The sequence below is a fragment of the Chiloscyllium plagiosum genome, chromosome 16 (genome assembly GCF_004010195.1).
Source record: "Chiloscyllium plagiosum isolate BGI_BamShark_2017 chromosome 16, ASM401019v2, whole genome shotgun sequence".
Taxonomy (NCBI): Eukaryota; Metazoa; Chordata; class Chondrichthyes; order Orectolobiformes; family Hemiscylliidae; genus Chiloscyllium; species Chiloscyllium plagiosum.
The window spans coordinates 5,799,654-5,824,824 of NC_057725.1; the positions used below are offsets into that span (position 1 = coordinate 5,799,654).

Genomic DNA, 25,171 nt, shown 5'->3' on the forward strand with positions numbered 1-25,171 from the left:
CATCCTTCTTATAATGCGGTGACCAGAACTGTACACAATACTCCAAGTGCGGCCACACCAGAGTTTTGTACAGCTGCAGCATAACCTCATGGTTCCGGAACGCAATCCCTCTATTAATAAAAGCTAAAACACTGTATGCCTTCTTAACAACCCTGTCAACCTGGGTGGCAACTTTCCAGGATCTGTGTACTTGGACACCGAGATCTCTCTGCCCATCTACACTACCAAGAATCTTACCATTAGCCCAGTACTTTGCATTCTGGTTACTCCGACCAAAGTGAATCACCTCACACTTATCCGCATTAAACTCCATTTGCCACCTCTCAGCCCAGCTCTGCAGCTTATCTATGTCTCTCTGTAACCTACAGCCTCCTTCGTCACTATCCATAGCTCCACCGACCTTTGTGTTGTCTGCAAATTTACTAACCCACCCTTCTACGCCCACATCCAGGTCGTTTATAAAAATGGCGAACAGCAGTGGACCTAACACCAACCCTTGCGGTACATCTTTCCCTCCTTAATGGTCTCAATGCTCTCTTCCAGTATACCCTGATAGCTGCACGATTAGCCTGACAGCAGTGGGAGACAGGAAGAAACACGATGAACGAGTAGCTTTCTGGGAGGATGTGTACGGCTTTAAGATGTCCTGTATGAAGAAGGCAGTGATCCCAGAAGCTGTGGTGGAAGTGATAAACCCCGACACCGTCATTTCAGAACCCTGTGTTGTCAAGGTACGTGTTGGCAGTCAGCAAGGTGATTTCATCAGATTAACTGCTGAAGGCACTGGTGGCTCAATCACAAATTTTCATACAGAATGCAAATAGTTACAAGTAAATGCTGATATTTAGGATCATGGAAGAGCGACAGCCGACAGAGTAGAAAGTGGAATGGTTTAAGTTGATTAATCAGAGCCATACTGTGATCTTGTGTTGGAGCATAAACTGCCAGGTAGCGCCAAGCTCTGCTGAGTCCCAGAGTTCTCGCATTGTGCATTGTGTGATGATCTGTCATCTTTCAGAGTGTATCAGAGGACAGCCCGTAACAGAAAATCTGTGTTATAAACAGGTTTTTTTCACAACTATCAATGAAGCATAAATGTGGAAATTGCTTTGTGCTTAGAGCAGCATTTTGTTGCATTGAGGCCAGCTGCGATTTCAGAAAAATGTTGTTTGCGATATATCGCAGCTTGTTTTTTTTTAAAGATACATTGAAATGGTTGCATGGTGGTGTAAAGATCTCCATTCCTTTTGGTCTTGGCTATAAAACATTAGTGAATCTCAAATTTAAAGGATAAACGTTATTATCATTACCAAGTTAAAGGATGAGGGAGCTGTTCTGATTAAAACAATTCTGATTAAAGCATTACTTGATTCCCTTTTGGGGGTTACTACTGAATCTGCTTCCACCAACCTTTCAGTGAGCACATTCATTTTCATCACACTTTTCTGAGCTTTCCCACCACCCCTGTTCCCAATGACCTTTTAACCACATGTCCTCTGTTTATCAACCAGAGACCAGGAGCAGGCAGGAAAGTAGAGTTGAGACATGATCATCAGATGACAGTGCTTGAAGGGCTGAATTGCCTACTCCCGCTCTGAATTCCGCTGTTCCTGAACAGATTCTCCATATCCAGTCTTATCCAAACCTTTCAGTATTTTGAACACGCTTGCTTAACCACTTTCATTTTGTCCTTTTTGGTTGTAGTAGACATTATAGACATTATGGCTCTGTTTTTTTTCCTATCGCCTGCATCCAACCAAGCTGAGACTGTTGCCTCCTTGTGGCATTACAACTGTAGCATTCCATGGTGTAGCATGTTCACAAATCAATATAATTCCACACCAATTTGCTGTTCAAACTAAAAGCTATTGCACTAGGTAGTGTCTAAATCAAGCTTATGTATAACTAGTGAGTGACCTGTTAATATTTTGCAAGTTAATCAAGACCATTTACTTTTACATTGAATTTCACTGTGATCAATGCTTAGTAAACAATCATTAATCACCATAGAAATTCATTTGTTTCCTCCATCAAGGAGGCAAAGCAATGCTTTTGGAATTGCTATAATCAATTTTTAATTTCAATGTTTGCGTGCGAATTAAATGTAAAAAAGACATTCCAAATATTTTTTTAATAATGTTAAGCCCAAAGTTTAAGCTCAGTTCTGCAACGGATAAGAAGTTAGCTGAAATATAGGAAACAAAGGGTACTTGTTCACAGATTGGTGTTCGGGTGAGAGGGGGACGGTGAGTGAAATGCCCTGAGGTTAAATGTTGCCAATCCCAACTATTTCTGATTTAGATTCATGGCCTGGATTCAAGAGTTGAAAGTCAACTGGTTAAATTCACAGAGGGGGCGGTGGGTGAAGGGGAAACACACTAAAACAGGCCTGGGGGGCTACCAAATGAGCAAACAACGATATATAAGGAAGCATGAAATTGTGTCGATATTGACACCCTCAGGATACTCTACAGTGCTTTGTAGCTAATGGTTGACTTCTGAAGTGTGGCCACTTTTCTTCTGGAGAGCACAGCAGGAGAATGTACAATCTGTTGGTTTTTGGTGATGTTTTGTTTGGTTAGGTTATCATCTAACTGCAATAAAGCACTGTGCATGGTAATGTCAAAGGAAAGATTTACATTGCACCTAGGTGAGAAACAGCAGTGGAATTGAGGTAATTGAAACACTTGGAATCGTTTTCCTTTCCTGGTAGATGGATAAAATCCGATGGGAAATGTAATCAAGACTTCTGGAAACACGTAACACTTGCAGAACAAATCTTCACAAAAATATCAGATCGCTTTAGAAAAATTCACCCCAGTCCAACACTGACACCTCCACATCATGGCTTTAGAAATAAGAATCTGTGGATAACTGAAGAAAATTACTCGTGCTACATGTAGCCATTGTAAACTATATAGATATAAAAGCTGGAATATAGCCAGACTGTACTTCTAATGATATGGTAGTGTCTATGGAGTGAAAGCAGAGATTATATTTTGAGTCCTCCTTCATGATGTTCTGATGAAGAGTCACCGGATTCAAAACATTAACTCTTCTTCTCTCCACAGATGTTGCCAGACCTATGGGTTTCTCCAGCAATGTCTTGTTTCAGATCTTCAGCATTCATGGTTCTTTGTTTCATTTTACAATACTATGACATTACACAGAAATAGAGAGTTAAACAGAACAGAGAGAAAACAGAGTTAGTGTTTTGATTTCAGTGACCCTTTGTCAGAACCCTTATGATGGAGCAATATCCAAGTTAGATAGACTATATTACTGGATTACTGTGTACAGTTCTAGTTAACACACTTGCGATCTGATATGATTGCACAAAAGCTAGAGAGTGTACAGAGGAGATTCACAAGGATGTCACCTGGGCTGGAGTGACTCAGCTGTGAAGAGAAGTTGGGATTGCTTTCTTTAGAGCAAGGGGGCAACCTGATTTGTGGGAATAAACTTTTATTCTTAGTAGAGCGTAGTACCATTATCTCAATTACTTGGGCCAGAAGTTTTAAGCTGAAAATGTGTTGCTGGAAAAGCGCAACAGGTCAGGCAGCATCCAGGGAACAGGAGAATCTTTTTTTCTGGCATAAGCCCTTCTTCAGGAATGGCTTATGCCCGAAGTTTTAAGTAAGCTGTAGGAGGTTTAGAGGGGATTTGTGGAGAATGTTTTCTCACCCAGATAGTGGTGGATATCTGGAGCTCATTGACAATAGACAATAGACAATAGGTGCAGGAGTAGGCCATTCAGCCCCTCGAGCCTGCACCGCCATTCAATATGATCATGGCTGATCATCCTCAGTCAGTATCCTCGTCCTGCCTTATCTCCATAACCCTTGATTCCACTATCTTTGAGAGCTCTATCCAACTCTTTCTTAAATGAATCCAGAGACTGGGCCTCCACTGCCCCCTGTGGCAGAGCATTCCACACAGCCACCGCTCTCTGGGTGAAGAAGTTTCTCCTCATCTCTGTCCTAAATGGTCTACCCCGTACTTTTAAGCTGTGTCCTCTGGTTCGGCACTCACCCATCAGCGGAAACATGTTTCCTGCTGCCAGAGTGTCCAATCTTTTCATAATCTTGTATGTCTCAATCAGATCCCCTCTCAGTCTTCTAAACTCAAGGGTATACAAGCCCAGTCGCTTCAGTCTTTCAATGTAAGGTAATCCCGCCATTCCAGGAATTGACCTCGTGAACCTACGCTGCACTCCCTCAATAGCCAGAATGTCTTTCCTCAAATTTGGAGACCAGAACTGCACACAGTACTCCAGGTGTGGTCTCACCAGGGCCCTGTACAGCTGCAGAAGAACCTCTTTGCCTGGAAGAGTGGTAGAAGCAGGGTCATTCACAACATTTAAGAAGTATTTAGATGAACACTTGAAACTCCGTAGCATACAGGATTATGGGCCACGTGCTGGGAAGTGGGACAAGATTAGATAGGTAAAACCTGAGGACAGCAGACCCTGATGAAGGGCTTATGCCCAAAATGTCAACTCTCCTGTTCTTCAGATACTGCCAGACCTGCTATACTTTTCCAGCATCACACTTTTTGACTAAGCGTAGATAGATGCTTGAGGATTGGTGTAGACATGATGGGCCAAAGGACCACTTTCTGTGCTGTAATAGTCTATGGCTCTGTTCTATGACAATTGGAGAAAAAGACAACAGTGATGTTTTGACACCTGGGTTTGTGGTTGAGGCATGTTCAAAAGAAGCAATCAAGAAGCCTTTGGATGTGTTCTTGGACAGTAATGGTATTCAGGGATATGGGGAAAAGGCAGGAGGTTGGCTCCAGGTCATGATGCCCATCTGAAGAGCTGGTGCAAGCACAATGGGCTGAATGGCCTCCTTCTGCATTGTAACGCTCTTGATCTGGTCGTGACTGGTAAAAATGAGAGATTTGCTTCCAGTGAAAACCCATGTGTTGGTAGAAGTATTCTGTGCATACAATACACCTTTCTCATTGAGAAGAGGTAATGGAGACTGATGATCTATGCTGCAATTCCCATGACTACACCTTGACCAGTCCATTTACCTGGTCTGAGATGAATAGCTAAGACGGACAGTTAACAGATCTTCTTGCACCTTTTCACTAACCTTGATCCAACCGTTCATCGAGCTCTTCCTATGCTGTATGAATTGGTGGTTCCTTTCAAATTTTACATTCTTGCATCTCAGTCCTGTGGAGTGCAAGATAAAAAGCTTCATCTTCATGTCTCTGTTTAGCAATGTTTATGCAAGCGTGAATGCACTGACAGCCTAAGAAGCAGAACGGATACAAAACTAAGATGTTGACTGCTGTCAAAAATGGTGGAAGCTGCAGAGCAATGATTACTGACATTGTAAAACATGGTACCAGAGAAAGAAGATGGTGTTGATGTTGACTAAGAACAAAATGATGCCAGCATCTCTTCATGAGACTATTTTGGTCCCATCAAATTACAAGCTGCAGCCCAATCACTGGCCCTTGGATCTTCAGATCTGTATTTGGCTGCAGTTTAGGTTAGATTAGATTCCCTACAGTGTGGAAACAGGCCCTTCAGCCCAACAAGTCCACACCGACCCTCCGAGGGGTAACCCACCCAGACCCATTTCCCTCTGGCTAATGCACCTAACATTATGGGCAATTTAGCATGGCCAGTTCACCTGACCTGCACATCTTTGGACTTATGGGAGGAAACCGGAGCACCCGGAGAAAACGCACGCAGACACGGGGAGAATGTGCAAACTCCACACAGACAGTCACCCAAAGTTGAAATTGAACCTGGGACCCTGGTGCTGTGAGGCAGCAGTGCTAACCACTGAGCCACCATGCAACCCATTTAAATTAACCTGAAGTGAATTTGTGTTGTTCTTTATTCATCCTTGAGATGTGAGTGTCATTGGCAAGGCCACCATTTGTTGATTAGTTCCTGACTGCCTCTGACAAGTGACACTGTGCCATCTTCAAACTTTGCAATGTCAGTACATCAACAGAACCTAGAGGGCAGGAGTCCTGGATTTTGACCCAATGACCAATAAAAGAACGTCGATATCATTCAAGGTCTGGACGGTGTTCAGGTCGGAGAGGACGGTGTCCCCTTTCCTTTGCTTTGTTTTTCTCAGTGTTAGAGGTCATGGGTTTGGATGGGCCTGTCATTGTGCCGTCCTTTTCATGAACGATTGAGTTTAAGAATGGAGGAAAGAGTGCAATTTTCATAAATTTGAGCCTCAGTCAGCCTTTACGAGTGCTGAGTTAACAATTTTTGATGATTGTTTGGAGCCATGTCTTGATAAGCTTGCATTAAGAAAACTCAGATTGAAATTAACTAAGTATTGCTGAAAACAATGGCAAGGTTAAAATATGGGTATGGGCAGTGGTCTCTGGGTAGTTTATTACAGATTCCATTTCACACTCTGCAGCACATCAACATTTAACAGACAGTGGTTTCCTAATGAATGAAGCATCAGCTAGTGACATTAAAGTCAGCTACTTTCAAATGTTTACATTTGCCTAGTTTGTATTCCTTCCAAGTACCTACTCCTTAAGATGTCAGAAAATGAGAGAGTATACATTGTTAGCTTTCATTTGTTCAGTCTAATGTTTTTCACTGGCATGGCATGGAAGCTTTACATTGCTGTTTATGTTGCTGAATGATACAAAGGTTGGTATAAAATCTTATTCATCACTGTGGTGAAAAGCAGTCAGCCACACTGAGTGCCTTTAGGGAATGTTACACAGTTCTATGAAATCCAATTTCATTAGGTTAAGCATCAAATAGAGGCAATTAATGAAAAGAACCTGTAATTCTCATTTAATATGCAAATAAAATATATCTAAAGCAGTATAGTCATCCTTTTGTTTACAAACTGTGTGATGACCAATCTGATTCACGTAATGCTTTACAAATCAAAAGAAACAGAATTTAACCACAAGGATGCAGAAATGAAATTAGTATGTAGAGTCTTGTCGCACAGGAGGTTGTTCAGCCCATCATGCCCAGCCTAGCTCTTTGAAACATAGGAAATAAGAGCAGGAGTAGGCCAGTCAGCCCTCCAAGCCTCCCCCACCATTCAATAAGGTCATTACTGTTCATCCAACTCAGTCCCCTGTTCCTGCTTTCTCCCCCATACTCTTTGATCTATTTATCCCTAAGAACCCTATCTAAATCCTTCTTGAAAACATTCAATGTATTGGTCTCAACTGATTTTGATTTGATTTGATTTATTGTGATCACATGTCCTGAGATATTCTGAAATGTGTTGTTTTGTGTGCTACACAGACAGATCGAGCTGTGCAAATTGCATCAGAGTAGCAGAACAGAATGGAGTGTTACAGCCTCAGAGAAGGTGCAGAGACAGAGATAGAGAGAGAGAGAGATATCCACATTAATATTTGAGAGGTTCATTCAAAAGTCTGACAATAAAAGGGAAAAAGCTGTTATTGAATCTGTTCGTACATGTATTAGAATTCCGCAGGCTGTCCACTTTCTGGGTGAAGAAATCTTTCCTCATCCTAAATATCCCATCCCATATCCTTTGTTTCTTTTCATTCACAGGATGTGGGTGTTGTTGGTTGGCTTAGCATTTATTGCCCAACCCTAATTGCTGACACAGTTAAGAGTCAACCACTGTTGTGCTTTGTGATCAATGAACGTTGTGCACTAACTTCTGGACTGAAGCATTGCTTTCATTATTGTACAGTTTGAGCTTGATCAGAAGGTAGTGCTCGTGATATCTTCGTTGTATGGTCACCAGACACATGCAAAGATCTGAGTAAGGGCCAAGAGTCAATGACAAGGCACAGCTTTGCACATTACTATGTATCTCGAGTTATTCACCTGCAGCACCTATAAACATTTTTCTACTCTTTTGAAGGCTAGGTTGCCAATCAGATTGAGAGCAGTAGGCAAAACTGAGTACTGCATACGCTGGAGATCAGAGTCAAGATTAGAGTGTGGCTGGGAAAGCACAGCAGGTCAGGCAGCATCTGAGGAGCAGGAGAATCGATATTTTGGGCAAAAGCCCTTCATCAGGAATCATGAAGGGCTTTTGCCCGAAACGTCGATTTTCCCATTCCTTGGATGCTGCCTGACTTGCTGTGCTTTTCCATCACCACTCTAATCTTGAGATTGAGAGCAGTGTTGGTTTGTGTAAGTCACAGTTCTGAAATCTTATTCATTTTTGCCATAAAGTCAAAAACCTAGAACCATCCCATTTGCTGACAGCACTGTCGCTGCACCTCCACCTCACGTACGGCCCACCCCTGCCTTCCCGAGGATAATCACAGACAGGCAATCAGTGACGGTCTTCACAAAGACACTCGCAACTCACCACAGAATCATTACAGGAAGAAATGTTAGTGAAACTTTTCAATCTTTTTGAAACAGAGGTTTGACTGATGGAAATGCCTTAAAAATAGATGTAATATGTTGTGGTTCTGTTCGCCGAGCTGGGAATTTGTGTTGCAGATGTTTCGTCCCCTGTCTAGGTGACATCCTCAGTGCTTGGGAGCCTCCTGTGAAGCGCTTCTGTGATGTTTCCTCCGGCATTTGTAGTGGCCTGTCCCTGCCGCTTCCAGTTGTCAGTTCCAGCTGTCCGCTGCCGTGGTCGGTATATTGGGTCCAGGTCGATGTGTTTGTTGATATCAACAAACTATCAACAAACACATCGACCTGGACCCAATATACCGGCCACTGCAGTGGACAGCTGGAACTGACAACTGGAAGCGGCAGAGACAAACCACTATAAATGCCGGAGGAAACATCACAGAAGCGCTTCACAGGAGGCTCCCAAGCACTGAGGATGTCACCTAGACAGGGGACGAAACGTCTGCAACACAAATTCCCAGCTCGGCGAACAGAACCACAACAACGGGCACCTGAAGTACAAATCTTCTCTCAAACTTTGAATAGGTGTAATATATTTCTGGCATTTGCGTATGATTAGTTGCAGATGCAAAGGTACATAAGAATGCAGATTTGACCAGAAAGCATACTGTGGTATTGTCAGGGAGTGAAGTATTATGGGGAAAAGACAGGTATGTGGGGGTTGAGGATTGTTAGATCAGCCATGATCTCATTGAATGGTGGAGCAGAGTAAATGGGCTGAGTGGCCTACTTCTGTTCCTCTGTCTGATGGTCTTGTGGTCAAATGGTCTACGAGGCAAAAGTGAGGACTGTAGATGCTGGAGATTAGAGTTGAGAGTGTGGTTCTAGAAAAGCACAGTAGGTCGGGCAGCATCTGAGGAGCAGGAAAATCGACATATCAGGCAAAAGCCCTTCATCAGGAATGAGGCTGGGAGCCCTGGGGGCTTTGGCAGGTGAAGGTGCCAGGAGGGGAGGATGGGTTGTTAGGGGGTGTGGACCTGACAAGGTAGTCGCAGAGGGAACAGTCTTAATGGAAAGCAAGATGGGGTGGGGAGGGAAATATATCTGTGGTGGTGGGGTCCGTTTATAGGTGGCAGAAATGGCAGAGGATGATACGATGTATACGGTGGTTTTATGGTATTTCTTGCTACTAAAATGAAGCTTCTTGGATCTCATATGATAGAACCATAGAAATAGAAGTAATAATAGACCGTTGGGTCAACCAAATGTTGGGTTTTTTGATACTCCCTTTGGTACTCACTCTATATTAAGACCTTCATTGTATAATTCAAGAACAGCTCAGGAAAGGCGTTTAGAATGCCAGCTCATTTCCATTTCTTGTCAGTTTTGGGATTGCATTTTGTCGTAATGATTCCTTTGGATCTCCTGAATCTTCTTGTATAAGTGAGAAACAGAGATTCAAAGGATTAAAAATACCTTCAATGGAGCACACATGTGATTTCAACTCCTTATTCACAATCTGTGTGAATTATGCAGCCTACGTAAAGTTGCTTTCTTTGTGATAAGTACTATTTTTAATAATGCTCATTACTATTGCTGTTCTGAAAGCTGTAATTTCCATTTTCAGTGTGATGACTAACGTTAAACAGGAGGGCATCAATTAAATGTATTCTAAGCATTGGAATGGAAGCTATTAAAAGTACTAGTTCTGAGTTGAGATACTTGATGAACATCAGAATGATGATGGAAGATTACTGGGTTATTATGAATGAATTGCAAAGTGGCCTTGCATCAGGAGTCAAAATTTTATCATGCACAAAATTGGCTTGCACTGATTGAATTGTTCTTTGGAAAGTGGGCAGGCCAGTTTGAAATGCAGCCTCCCGAGAAAAGAAGGTGGAGTTACATGGAGTGCGAAAATGGGATCGGCAACGACCAGTTTCTTTCAGCACTGTATGCTCAGTTTGTTCGGTTGTCCTGGCATCTTGATGACTTCTTTTCTGGAAAACTATCTTTGTTTTCCAGGCAATCAGCTGCAGCGAAGTCAGAATCTCAGATCTGGATTTCACCTCTGAGTTCTCGTTGAAGATAACAAAGGATCACGAATGTGTGGTGAGTTGATCGTTTTCGACAGAGGGCTGAATTAGATCTAGGAATCTGAAAATTAATTGGATAGCAGTTGGATAATGAAGCGGATTAGTGTCTAAAGCAATACCTGTTTGCTTTGTTCATTAGGCATTTCTTCATCAAGCTCAGACATGTTAGTTGGTTAATTCCATTGTGGGTAGAGCCTGTTAACAATATTTCTTGCTATTATTTTATATTTTGTAGAATTGATTTTAACCATTTGTTATATATAATAATTAAGTTTCCAACTCCTCTTACAGTATGATAACTGAGGTAGACAATGCCCTTTTCTAATTGCCCAGAGTGGTTCTGGAGTCACGTGTAACCTCTGGGTTATTGTTCGGCTTGGTGAGGACAGCAGACTCCCTTTCCCAAAGAGCATTATGGTTTTCCTGATAATGTACACTCCACAAATTGCTTTTCTTTAGCTTGCTGCTAACCTTGATGCTAAGACTTCAGTGAGGTGGTTTGTAATCCTTGGATTGTCATTTCTCCTACCTGACCCATCCTCCAACACCACCACCAGAAGAAGTAGATCTGAAGTTGCACTTGGAATCATTGATGTTTCAGTATTAAAATTATAAAATGGCTGCCATTTATCACTTTTCAGGTTACTCAGTGTTCAGGGAAATAATGTTATATGCCTACATTTTTTTTGATTCATTCATGAGACATGGGCATCATTGGCCAGGCTAGCATTAATTGCTCATTCCTAATTGTCCAAAAGGCAATTAAGAATCAATCACATTGCTATGTGTCTGGAGTCACATGTATGTTTAGGGATATCGTTGGGTTGGGGAAGGACAGTAGACATCCTTTCCCAAAGGGTGTTATGGTTTTTCCTGATAACCAACAATCGTTTCAAGGTCATTATTCGACTCTTACTTCCAGAGAATTAAGAATCTAATTCACTGAATTCAAATCTCATCATCTGCCATGGTGAACCTGGGTCAGTACCTGCGTCTCTGGATTTATAGTTTAGTGATATACCATGAGGCTATTGCCTCCCCCACCAACTTACATTTTTATCGTAACAGTTTTAACACAATATAGTCCTCAAGGATACTTCACAGGAGTGTTACCAAGTTGGGAGGCAGTGGTGCGCTGATAAGGTCAATGGATTAGTAATCCAGAACCCTCCAGGTTTATGTTTTGGGGACATGAATTCAAATCCCACTGTGGCAGATGGTGACAATTGAATTCAATTAATAAAAAATATGGAATCAAAAATTTGTCTTGATGGTGACCATTTCACCACTGTCAATTGTTGTTAAAAACACCATGTGGTTCATTAATGTAGTTTAAGGAAGGAAATCTCCCTTTACCAGGTCTGGCCTGCATGTAACTCCAGGCCTATAGCAATAGGTTTGACTTTTATCCTGCTGGGTGGCATTGCTGGATATAGATTGGACAAGAGCAGGTCAGAAGCTGATCTGTCATAGCCCAGCTAAGGACACCTTAGCATCTCGTTTCATCAATGCACAAAGCTGTGGTCAGCATCTAGATCACCTCATCAATGCCATCAGGTAGGTGTATTCCGATCTGCAAGCAACATATAAGGTAAGATGTCGCAGTGAAACAAAGAATACGGATAATTGATGCCGACCCCTCCAATCTCAGCAGGCTGGGTGCTATGGTTTACTCACTGGGAAACTAACCATTTTTGTTGCCTGTGGAGGTGACAGCTGTTGAAGGAGAATGAGCTGAGGCCGTGAAGTGATTGTTAATAAAGACTTGATGGTGAGTTATAGGGGTACCCCACAACCCCACCCCCTTGCCCCCGTGGACCTTCTCACTCAGAACCTCATAACTGGGATGGCAAGGACAATAATTTCCCCTTCACCACCTCCAGAGGGGTCACCCCGATCAAAAATTATTATTTAAATTTGTAAGTGTCGCTGGCTGGACCAATATTTATTGCCCATCCCTAATTGCCCAGTGAGCATTTAAGAGTCAGCCAGATATTGCTGTGAGTCTGGAGTTACATGTAAGTAAGGACAGCAGATTTCTTCCACTAAAGGGCATTAGTGAATCTGATAGAGGTTTAATTGCCAGTGCTACATGGGCAGCATTAGATAGCTTTTCATTTCCATTCTTTTTTATTATTGAATTCAAATTACACAATCTTCTATGATGGGATTTGAATCTACGTTGCCAGAACATCAGACATGGATTTATTGATTATAGGTCTATGACATTACCATTGCACCACCACCTTCTCTGAATTATGCAAAGAACAAGGAAAAATAACATGAGAATTTATTTAAAATATTTTGATTTACCTTTCATGTGAAGAAGGACTGAGAGAAACTCTGCAATGCTGTTCATCAGGTGGTTGAGGCATTGGGCATAGTCCATGTGAAAGGGGATTTGGAAGGCTTTGCAGAAAGCCTTCCAAACATAAGAAATAGGAACAAGAGGAGGCCATTTGGCTCATTGAGTCTGCTCTGCCATTCAATGAATTCATGACTAATCTTTTTGTTGACTTAGCTCCACTTATCTGCCCACTCACTTTCACCATTAATTCCTTTACTGTTCAAAAATTTATCTATCTTTGCCTTAAAAACATTCAATGGGGTAGCCTCTACTGCTTCACTGGGCAGAGAATTCCACAACGCTTTGGGTGGAGAAGTTAATGTAATCAATGAAGTTACATTTCTGGATCTATGCTTTGTAATTTTCTTAATTTTAATGGGAGATCTAAATTCAGAGAAGTCATAATTCCAATTCAAGCTCTGAAAGATGGCCCTCAAGCTGCTCCAGTTGGGGGTACTTCCTGCAGAAGTAGCCATCCAGGTGTGTCTAAGTCTTCCTCCATACTACAGGCTGTTCAACACATGGCCGTGAGCTCCGTTGAGTCTGTGTTGAGTTAAAATATTCTCACCCTAAAACTAAACCAAGTAGAAAATTATTAAGTTCTTTTGCAAATAAAGAAACTTAGTGCAGCCTAAAGTGGCGAAACACCAGTGGCACACAACATTTCAATTGGCTGTCTGTGTTGCATTGACATCAGTTTGAAACGGACATCTCCCTGTTCCTCAGCCTGTCTCAATCTTTCTCTTCTATTCCCAAAGACATTATGGCCCTATGTTCTGAAAGATATCTGTGCCATTGGAAAGGAAACTGGTGGGATTTGGAGGGGAGCTGTGCTGTCACAAGGGGAACAGTGGTCTCCAAATGCTCAACTGAGAGGGAAGAGGAAGGTAGATTTGTTTATGACATTGCACAGGAGGTGATGGTAATGGAGGATGATTGAATGTGGAGGCTGTTGGGGTGTGAGCTTGGAGACGACAAGGGAAATGTCATTCTGATTCTCAGAGTGAATTGGACCATTTACGGGGAGATGATGACACTAATACTGTGGGGTCATGGATTCAAGTCCCACCATGGCACCTGGTGGAATCTAAACTCAATTAATAAAAACACTGAAATGGAAAGGTGGTTTTGGAAATACTGACCAGCAAATTATCATTGTTGGTTGGAGAAACCCATCTGGTTCACTCATGCCTTTTGGGGAAGGACATCTGTCATTACCTGGTCTAGTCTACATGTGACTCCAGATTCATGGCGAAATGGTTGACTCTTAACTGCCCTCTGAAATGGTTGTGCGAGCTACTCAGTTCAAAGCCAATCAGGGATGGGCAACACATTCTGGCACAGCCTCATATCATGATAGAATTAAGACAGAGTTGAGAGTTCGGTCAATTGCACTGGTGATGTTTTTGAAAATGTGTTTATAGGATGTGGACACCACTGGCTAGGTCAACATTCATTGCCCATTGCTAGTTTCCCAGCAGTGTCCTTTCATGCAGCATAAATGTTGTTTATTCTCTTGCATTGTTTTTCTTGCAAATTGACCTAATGTGCGTAAGGTGAAAGTCTTCAACAAAATGTGACATTTTTCCAACAATTCTTAAGTTCTGTTAAAAACCGAACAACTATTTGCATACCTGTGGCATTTTGCTTCTGCAGGGCCTGAATTAGTATGTTCAAAACTGAAAATAATGTGAGGATATATAGAGTGGTGTTATTTTACATAAGGTATTGTGGTTTCTCTTGTACAATAATACTATATTATTAGCAGCCTTTCTTTCTTGTAGCAAAGATCAATACTGCATTAGACTGTGGCCAGAAAAGGTGGACCCCTATTATTGATCTGTTGGGTAGTACTCCAATTTCAGTTGAACTGACAACTTTCCTTCTTTGGTACTTCTTTCAAAGGTCTGACAAGACAAGTAAACCGGCTTAAAACTGTACTGAAATTTCAGCACATGTGCAGTATCAGAAGCTGAGCTGCAGGAAACTCGCATGTTTGATTCCCTGCTCGTTTGTTATAGCTAACCTCGAGCAGGTAGCAGAAAGTGTGCATCAATTTTATTTGTATTTACTGATGGAACATTGGCATTGCTGGATGGGCCAGCATTTGTTGCTCATCCCTACTTGCCCTTGGTAAGCTGCAACAGGATAATTTAGCAGAATGGACGTGCCGCTGTTTCCACTGCATTTATTACCCATACGTAGTTGCCCCTTGAGAAGGTGGGGGTGAGCGACCGCCTTGAACCACTGCCGTCCATGTGCTGTGGGTAGGTACCCTTAGGAAGGGAATTCCTGGATTTTGACCCAGCAACATTGAAAGAGCAGCGATATATTTCCAAGACGGGTTGGTGAGTGGCTTGGAGGGAAACCTGTAGGTGGTGCTGCCCTTGCCCTTTTAGATGGAAGTCTAAATGAGTCTTGATGAATTTCTGCAGTGCATCTTGTAGACAGTACATTCTGCTGCTCAACAGACCATGCAACCTTAGTTTAAGATTGGAGAAGGATGCTAAGGTTTCTGCTGTTGACTGCCAGGATTGGCCATGTCTCTCAGTATCCCCATTGACACCCATGATCAGATTCTCAAATGAATGTTAACTCACAAGCAGTGAGGTATCAGTGAGTGTCTAACAACCATAAAGAGAAAATTATTTTTAATTAATCTGCTTGGAATTATTATGACCAATAGGGCAAGAGGGAATTGAACTTGGACCTCCTGATGCTGAGGCAGGGACACTACCAGTGCCACCAGCAAATTCTTAAAATTTGTAGGCACGTAGTTATCATCAGAAATGCAGAAGAAACACAGTCAAGAGTTTTCGAACATATATGTGGAGATCCCAATGAATTTCAAATTATTGTACCCCACATGAATCTTTTGAGGTGAAGAGAAATTAGGAAGGAATAAAATTAAATGCGGAATGCTTTGGGTTTTATTTACAATGTCAGCAAATTGATTGTATGGATGATCCTAGAATGTGGATGTGCCAGTGTTGGACTGGGGTGGACAAAGTTAAAAATCACACAACACCAGGTTATAGTCCAGCAGGCTTATTTGAAAGCACTGCTCCTTCATCAGGTAGCTAGTGGGGCAGGATCATACGGCACGGAATTTATTGTAAAAGATCAAAGTGTCATATAACTGATATGATGTATTAGACAAACCCAGATGGCTGTTAATCATTAATCACTTAAAGCAGAGATGCAGGTTTTGATTGATTGATATGTAAATCCCAGAATTTCTTTCAAGTCACTGCCCTGAGATAACATCAGGTTTTATCAGTATATAAATAAAGGTGACATCTCAGCTCAGACAGTGCATTAAAGGTGTGAGGTTAGAGTCTGTCTGTATCCCAACCTGGAGTCAGACTGCTTTTATTTCCAAAGAAGGAATTTATAAAATGTCACATGGACTGACTGCATGCAAATTGTGTGCTTTTTGAACAAAATAGAACATATCTGCAAATGCAAATTTACCCCATAGACTTGTGTGTGTGTGTGTGCGCGCGCGCGAGGGAGGGAGAGTGAGTGAGTGTGTGTGTGAGATGAAGGAGCGGTGCTCCAAAAGCTTCTGATTTCAAATAAACCTGTTGGACTATAACCTGGTGTTGTGTGATTTTTGACAGGCCTGTCAAATCCAGTTGGATTTGAAAACGAACCTTCTGGTCCTCTTGGAGGATTTTGAAAGGAAAAGAAATTCTGTCTTTTACTAGCATCAGTTGCAGATCTTGGGTAATTTGTGTTTTGGTGCTTTTGACATTATATGAGTAAATAAAATCTGTTGGTGTTATAATTGAATCTGCTTCGATTTTGTCTTTGCAGCTGCATTGATCCATTTGCAGCGATATATCTAACCTTGTATTGTGGGGCCATAAACCAAGTTTATGGGCATCTTGGTTTTATTATGGACAGCGTGTTTTGACAAGTGGATCCCACACAGTTATCATACATTCAGGCATTGTGTCATATCCTATTTCTTAGGATCTGATATCAGCTGGGCTTAGGCCAGAAACAGATGAGAGACTTTGCCGACAGAAAGGTACAGCTGAGAGTGGGTGCACTGCGACTGATGGAGGAGGGTTGATACAGAGAATAAGGGGCAGCAGAAATTGTTTATTTTCAGTGGACACAATGTGCTGCTTAATGGTAAGAATGAGATAAAGATCATTGGCGGGACAGCCAATCTATACCAAACATGTCATCTTGGACCAGGAAACTGTGCAAGAGAGGAGTTGGAGAAACAGGAGGAGGGAATGCTGAAGTGGTAGGAGATGCAATGTTTAAAACCTACTTAAGACACAATAAGGAGATTTAATTTCCTCACAAAAGGTCATTAGTCCTTAAATATCTTAAAGGCAGATGTCCCTAAGTTCATAAGATGTAGGAGCAGAAGTAGGCCATTCAGCCCATTGGGTCTGCTCCAATATTCAAAGAAATCATTGCTGATCCTCAATTCCACTTTCCCACCTTTTCCCTTTACCCTTGATTCCCCTTAATGATTAATAATCTCTCTCCCAGCCTTGAATATACTTCATGACCCAGCCTTGAGAGTCCACTGCAAATTGCACGGATTCACTACCTTCTGAGAGAAGAAATTCCTCCTCACCTCGATCTTAAATGAATGTCCCCTCATGAAAACAGTGGAATAGACACAATTTGCTGTGTCAGTTGTGCTCCCCTTACTGAGGAGCACCATACTGTGACTACTGTGATCCCAATTGATGTTAATATTGGACATATCAGACCTCAGAGTAAAACAAAGAATCATAGAGGTCTACAGCACAAAGACCCTTCAGCCCATCATGTCCACGCCACTCAAAAACAATCACCTAGAATCATAACAATCTGGAAAGAGGCCTTTGAGTCCATCAATTCTGCACCGACTGTCCTAAGAACATCCCACCTAGACCCAGCCCCCCCACCCTACCCTCATAACTCTGCACTACCATGACTAATCCCCCTAACCTGCACATCCCTGGACAATATGGGCAATTTAGCACGGCCAGTCTATCTACTGAGTATCGGTGGAGCATGTTTTTGGACTGTGGGAGGAAACCAGAACATCCAGAGGAAACCCACATAGACATGGGAAGAATGCACAAACTCCAAACAGACAGCTACCTGAGGCTGGATTCGTACCTGGGTCTCTCTAGCTGTGTGGCAGCAGTGCTAACCACTGAGCCATTGTGCCACCTGTCATTTCTAATTCCATTTTCCAATACTTGGCCCATAGCCTTGTGCGCCTTTGCATCACAAATGCACATCTAAACACTTCTTACATGTTCTGAGGATTACTGCCCCTTACAGGCACTGAGTTCCAGGTTCCCACCAGCCTCTGGGTGAGAGAGTCTTTCCTCATAACTCTCCTAAACCTCTGGCTCTTGTCTGGCTTGATAGATTCTAACTTTGTAACATCAAAACACAGAGTTCAGTTGCTGAACACATTCACAAGAGTCTACCAGTGTACTTTAAACACAGAATAAAGTGGTTATTAAACATGGAAACATTCCACTCCCTCCACCATCAGTAGCAGCAAAGTGTACGATTTGCAAGTTGCCCTGCCCATGAGGATATTTACCCAGTATCCTCATGGAGCACCTTCCAAACCCACAACCAGTTCCATTGAAAAGGACAAGGGCGGCAAATACATGGGGAACACCACGACCTTCAAGATCAGTCCCTAAGCCATTCATCATCCTGACTGGGAAATGTATCGCTGTTCCTTCACTGTCGCTGGATCAAAATCCTAGAATTCTCCCCACTCATGCCTATGCCCTGCAGCCCCTTGACAGTATCGGGGGTCTACCTACTGCACATGAACTGTGCTGGTTCAGGAAGGCAGCTCACCACCACCTTCTCAAGGGCAACTAGGCACGGGCAATAAGTGCAGCTTAGCTAACAAAGCCCACATTCCATACCTGATTTTGAAAAATTCAAAATAGATTGTTGTACACTTTCTGAGAAGGGTCAGGATATGAGAGAGAATACAATCACCTCAATACATCCTCACTCCTCCCAGCAGCTCCAAAGAGTTTTAATCTGCTTTCTTTTATATTGGAGGATGTTGTACAGTGTGAGGATATCTGAGACCGAGGATAATTAAACATGGAGTTAGGCAGTAAATAGAATTTAAAAAAACAGCCCTCTCCTACATGTTAAATTAAGCAATGAGGTGATAAGCATTTGAGGTGGAATGGTTCTTGACTGAACTATCAGGGAACACAACTGATTCATGTAACTGTATAATACATGTTTCTTTTTAATTCGTTCACAGGATGAGGGTGTCACTGGCCAGGCCAGCATTTATTGCCCGTCCCAAATTGCCCAGAGGGCAGTTGAGAATCGACCACATTGCTGTGTCCCCTTTTGTTTTGAGACATCCCTGAAATTACTCGGTGTTGAACTAGATTGGTCTCCACATTTTTAGTTAACCCATTCCGTCTATCTGCATAGCTGCAGATTTCTATCATTTCAGAAACCAGAACAGTGTTCACTGACGAGTGCCCTAACAGGAGTGAGCAAAACGTACACTAACATTCTGAGCGAACGACGCAGTGTGTTTTGTCCGGGAGATGAGTGTAACCTTCCTTCACCGATCGTGAGTGTTTTAATCTCCACGCCTGGCTGAACTCCATCAAAAGCACATTATCCTCCTACACTTGTGACCAGCTGCCTAATTGTATCGGGTCTGAACACACATTGCTGAAGCACGATAGGCATAAAGAGGGAGAAAAAGAGATAAATTACATTGTGGCAGTGATGGTGATGATGATGATAATTATTAATGCTTTCACTGCATTGAAAACGGGCTGTCATTTCCTCTTGCTGGCTTTCCGATATTAATGAGCCCTGTCTGTTTGTCTATCCACTTCAGAAGACCTATGTGAATCACCGCTTTGACTTTCCTTGAGTGTTTTTTTCTTGACAGCTTCCAGCATTTCACCTGACAGGTTGAAGGCTAAAAATGCTAATTATGTACACTAACCCTTGCAGTCACTCGGTTCTTTTTGGAAGGACGTGTTATTCTGTTTCTTGTGCGCTTCTTTTTGGTGCAGCGTTCAGTGGCTTGGCACTTTCATTATTTGGTCTGAGCAGAAGTCCAGAGATTGTGGAGCACACGTTAGCGAACTCAGTTAGCTAACCTTATCATATGTATGTGTGTGTGTGTTTGTGTGCAGGGTAAATCGACCAGCAATTTCTGGAGATTTGCATCTTTTAATCCCCTTGAATTTACTGGCCAATTTGCACATTAATGAGGAAATGCATCTTTAACATGCCATTTTTTTCCCCAAATAAGATTGTAGTTACTGCAGTGAATGAATTATTTTGTGGATCTGGTATCGTCATCAGTAGTTCTCAGGCAGTGGTAAAAGCTCATATATATGATTAATGCAAAGTAGATCAATGTCCTTTGTGGTGTGGGGATGGCTTTTATGTAAAATGTTTAAATGCTCTGTTCCCAAGGCTGAATGGTCTTTTCCAGCACCTGTTTTCTAAGAGATTTGCCAAGGAGGGGTTTCGAGGAATATTGGCCAAATACTCCTGGATTAATTTGGGATATCTGGTCAGCATGGGTGATTTGGACTAAAGGGTCTGTTTCCATGCTGTACAACTCTAAGTACTGCGTCTGTGATTAATTCATTGAAACAATCTCCAATGTCAGTCGCTCCACCATTGGACCATGCCTTCAGTTGCTGAGGTCCCAAGCTCTGGAATTCCCTCCCACCACCTCTCAGCCTCACTTTCCACCTTCAGAATGCTGCTTCACACCAACCCCATTGACAACGCTTTTGGTTATTTGTCCTGACAGATCCTTAAGTGGCCTGGCACCAAATTCTGCTTGGGTGGTGGAGGCCAAGTCGCTGAATATATTCCAAAAAAAGATTGATAAATTGGCATTAAGGGGTATTGGGATAAAGTGGTTAAGTGTCACTGTGTTGGAGGATCCACCATGATTATATTGACTGGCGGAGCAGGCTTGAAGGGCCGAATGGCCTGTTTCTTCAGAGTTTCAATGTGTCTCCATAATACTCCTGTGAGGCACCTTGAGTTACTTTATTACATCAGAACCACCATGTAAATATTGTTGCAATTGAAAATGACAGCGGAGCTTAGAGATGATGGCGATCTTACTGGCTTGGGTTCAGTCTTGATTCAATATTATTGATTCGTGGATTGATGTTGGGATATGAAGAAAGCTCCCTCATGCACTGCTCCAATTGTCATGAGTTCCAACTGCATGGTGGTTCTACTGTTCATTACAGATGGCTAAAGCAAGCTCATTTTTCTGCAATGAAGCTTTATCAGTGTATGAAGAAAATGGTCAGGACTTGCTCAGGATGGAAGGGTAAGTTGTGTCAAAGTTGTCAGTGACAGTGCTGCACAGGGTGTACAGTTTTACTTAGACTTTGTCTCATGTGGGCAGCAAGACCTGATCCATTGCAGTCTCTCTTGCTGCAACCCAGTAGGGTCTCACTCTTGAAACTCCCATTTCAATGTCCTCCAGTAGCTCTTTCTCGACTGACCCTTTACCATTTTCCCATCTGATAGTGTCTATTCACTGATGTGCTGTTGGAAGTGGAATGTGCTCTGCTGTTCTTGTGTAAATAAGGAGCAGAAGTAGGCCATTCAGCCCCTCAAGCCTGCTCTCCCATTTAATAAGATCATGGCTGATTGGATATTAAACTAAATCCACATTCCTGCCGACCCAATAACCTTTCACCCCCTAAATTTCAAATAACCTATTCACCTCTGCCTTAAAAAATACTCAAAGACTCTGCTTCCTCTGCCTTTTAAAGAAGAGAGTGCCAAAGATTCCTGACCCTCTGTAAGAAATAAATTCACCTTATTTCTGTTTTAACTGCCTAGTAGGTGCCTCTGACCAATCTGTGCAGCATTAATTGTTTGGTGTTAATGTTTGTCCATGTGAAGTGCAGGATCTGGCTTAGACCGTGCTGATGGAGGATGTCCAACTGACATGACCCCTTTCCCATGCTCTTTCATGAATTGACTGGAACAGTGTGCTGTTGATATCGCTGTGAAACATGGAGAGTCACAACTTCATGGCTGAGTGGGGATTTTGGATTGGAGTCACTAGAAATCCAATTGTGCTTTGCCAGTTCTTGTGTGGGCATGGACCTCTATACCACCCTCCTGGGAGAATCACAGGTGTGTCATCATCAACACAGGACTACATTAAGGCTGGATTGCTTTCCCCATTCCTTTTCCTCTGGATTTCAGATTTCATCATTTGAAAGATGCTGGGTACAGAGTTTGAAATCTTGTGATGACATTATTAAATAATGAATCAGGCTTTGACAGAGAACATTGCTTTGCTGGGCAAATATGTTGTCACCAATATTGGTTACCTAGAGTACTGCGTACATCATTGGTCACTGTGATTATAAAAGGATGTTAATCTATTGGAAGCAGTTCAGCAAAGGTTTACTGGACTAATACCTGGAATAAGTGGATTGCCTTATGAGGAAAGGCTAGGCAGGCTCAGCCTGTATCCTGTGGAGTTTAGCAGTGTCAGAGAGTGACCTAATGAAACATAGAAGATCCTGAGGGGACTTGACCATGTTGATTTTGAAAGGATGTTTCCTCTTCTGGGGGAAATTCGAGCTCAGGGTCACTATCTACAATAAGGGGTCGCCTGTTTAAGATAAAGAGAGGAAACATTTTTTCTCCTCAGAGTAATATAATCATCTAGCACAGAAACAGACCCTTCCCTCCAACCAATCCATGCTAAACATAATCCCAAATTAGATTAGTTCCACCTGCTTGCTCCTGGCCCATATTCCTCAAAACCTTTCCCATTTGTATACTTACCCAAATGTCTTTGAAACGTTATAATTGTACCCAACTCCACCACTTCCTCAGGACGTTCATTCCACACACAAATCACTCTCTGTGTAAATAATTTGACCCCCTGTATTGTTTAAATCACTCCCCTCTCACCTTAAAAATGTACCTCCTAGACTTGAAATCCCCCATCCTTGGCAAAAGAGACCTACTGCTAACTCTATCTATGAGACCAGAAGACATAGGAGCAGAAATTAGGCCATTCAGCCCATTGGGTCTACTCCACCATTCGGTCATGGCTGATAAGTTTCTCAAACCCCATTCTCCCACTTCCTCCCCATAACCCTTGATCCTTATATATCTATGCAGCTCCGTTCCTTTAAAGGTGGTGGATATAAAGTCATTAAATATTTTGACACCTGAGGCAGATAGATTCTGGATTTCCAAGGGGATGATAGATTATTGGTGATATACAGAAATTTAGAATTCAGTTAAAGTCACATCAGCCATGATCTTATTGAATGTTGGAACAGGCTCAAAGGCCCACATGGCCTGCTTTTGTTCCTTGTTTGTATGTTCTTATGGTTAACAGATCAGCTGGAAGACTAAGAGACTGATGACTGGACATCAATAAACTCCCCATCGCCATCAGCGAACAGAGCATTTGCCTCAATAGATTGTAATTATTCTGGTCAATTGGCAGATGGTGTTAGATGGTGAAGAGAAAAGAATTCTTAAAGTATTTTTAAAATGACACAATCTGACTCCGGTATTGGCTCCTGAGTACGCCTGAGAAGAATTTGCATTATTTTTCTCTCCCTCGGTTGCTTGTGATTTATGTTTAACCTTTTCCAGGAATTGAGAATGAGTCGGATTCCACCAGGAAACCTGGTTGTGGGTTGGAGTTGATGGTCGAGCTTGATTTGTCCTGCCTACCATTGCTATTTGTTTTTCCTTTGTGATGGATTGTAATATTTTCTGTGGATTGAAGGTGTGAGACTTTATGTTCCTGTTGCTCAAAGTCATATGATCCATCGTGGCTCTGTCATTTGCAGTGCCTTTTCCTTGGTGGGCTATTTCCTAATGTGCAGGTACAAGACTGAGAACAGATACACTCGTCCAGATGTAGCTGTGCAGGGTGCTGGTAAGACCAAATCTGAAATACTGATTCATTTTGGTCCCCTTACTTAAGAAAAGATATCATTTCATTGGAGGTATTTCACAGAAGGTCCACTCAGATGATCCCCGGTATGGAGGGATTATGAGTACAGGTTAAACAGGTTGGAACTCTCCTGAAATTCAGAAGAATGAGAGGTGATCTCATGGAAACATATAGAATTCTTAAAGGGTTTGACAGGGTAAACGGTGAGAGCATGTTTCCCCTCATGTGAGAGTCAAGGACGATAGAACATAGTCTCAGAACAAAGCAGTGCCAATTTAAAACTGAGATGAGGAGAAATTGCTTCTCTGTGTGTTGTGAATCTTTGGAACTTATTTTCACAGAGAGCTTTGGAGGTGGAGTCCTTGAGTATATTTAAGGTTCAAATAGATAGATCCTTGATCAGTCGGGAAATCAAGCATTACAGGGAAAAGGCAGGAAAATGGATCTGAGGAATGGCAGATTAGCCATGATTCTACTGAATGGCAAAACTAGCTCAAGGGGCTGAATGGCCTACTCCTGTTCCTATTTCCCCTGGTTTATTCTGAGGGGTTCTGCCCCTTTTGTCATCTGTGATAAACCAGTTATAAAACTGGGGACCAGTCTCTTGAATCCCACTTTTTTCCTTGTGTTTGAAAGATGAAGGAGCCTTTAATGAATGTGGAAGGGATTCTACCATGTAAATATACCAATATATGTGCCAATATATACCATGCTACCAAACCATCTCCTGGCACCATTACCAGGCACTAATGGCAGTTGTCTTTATTGTATAGGAAACATAAGAACATAAAAAGTAGCAGCAAGAGCAGGCCATTCAGCCCCTCAGCCGTGCTGTACCATTCAGTAGGATCATTGTTGATTTTCTCTATCGACATAATTTTCCTGCAGTATCCCCCTATCCATTGATCCTTTCCATTTTTAGAAATCTATTGATCTTCATTTTCAGCACACTGACTGAGCGTCCCCATGTTACTAGAGCAGTGGATTTGAAAGATTCACCACCCTCTGAGTAAAGCAGTTCCTCCTCATCACAATCCTAAATGGCTTGTCCCTTATTCTGGGCTGAGACAGCCTCCAGATCCCAGCCAGACAGGGGAAGCATCTTTCCTGCATTTATCCTGTCGAGCCCGGTTAAAACTTTCTATATTTGAATAAGATCACCTCTCATTCTTGCAAATTCTAGATAGTAAATGCCCAGTCGATTTATTCTTTTCTCATAAGACAATCCCTCCATCCCAAGAACTAATCTGGTGAACTTTCAATGCCCCCCATCAATGGCTCCCTCACATACAGAGATCAAAACTGTATGGAATACCCCAATGTGGTCTCACTAAGGCTTTACCTAATCACAGTAAAACATTGTTATTCCTACACTCAAATTATCATCTAGTAAAGGCCAAAATGCCATTTGCCTTGTTAATTGCCTGCATGTTAACCTTCAGTGAGTCATG

General features: G+C 42.2%; 1 protein-coding gene across 4 annotated transcripts in view; it reads left to right on the top strand.

The window, feature by feature from the left end:
- Window positions 1–25,171, top strand: part of prmt3 (protein arginine methyltransferase 3) — a 191,835-nt gene that overhangs the window by 95,749 nt on the left and 70,915 nt on the right. For all 4 annotated transcript variants that reach the window (XM_043705402.1, XM_043705398.1, XM_043705399.1 and 1 more), the window contains exons 12-13: window positions 544–731; window positions 10,340–10,426. In XM_043705402.1, the coding sequence (XP_043561337.1) occupies window positions 544–731; window positions 10,340–10,426 (275 nt within the window). The remainder of the gene's footprint in view (window positions 1–543; window positions 732–10,339; window positions 10,427–25,171) is intronic.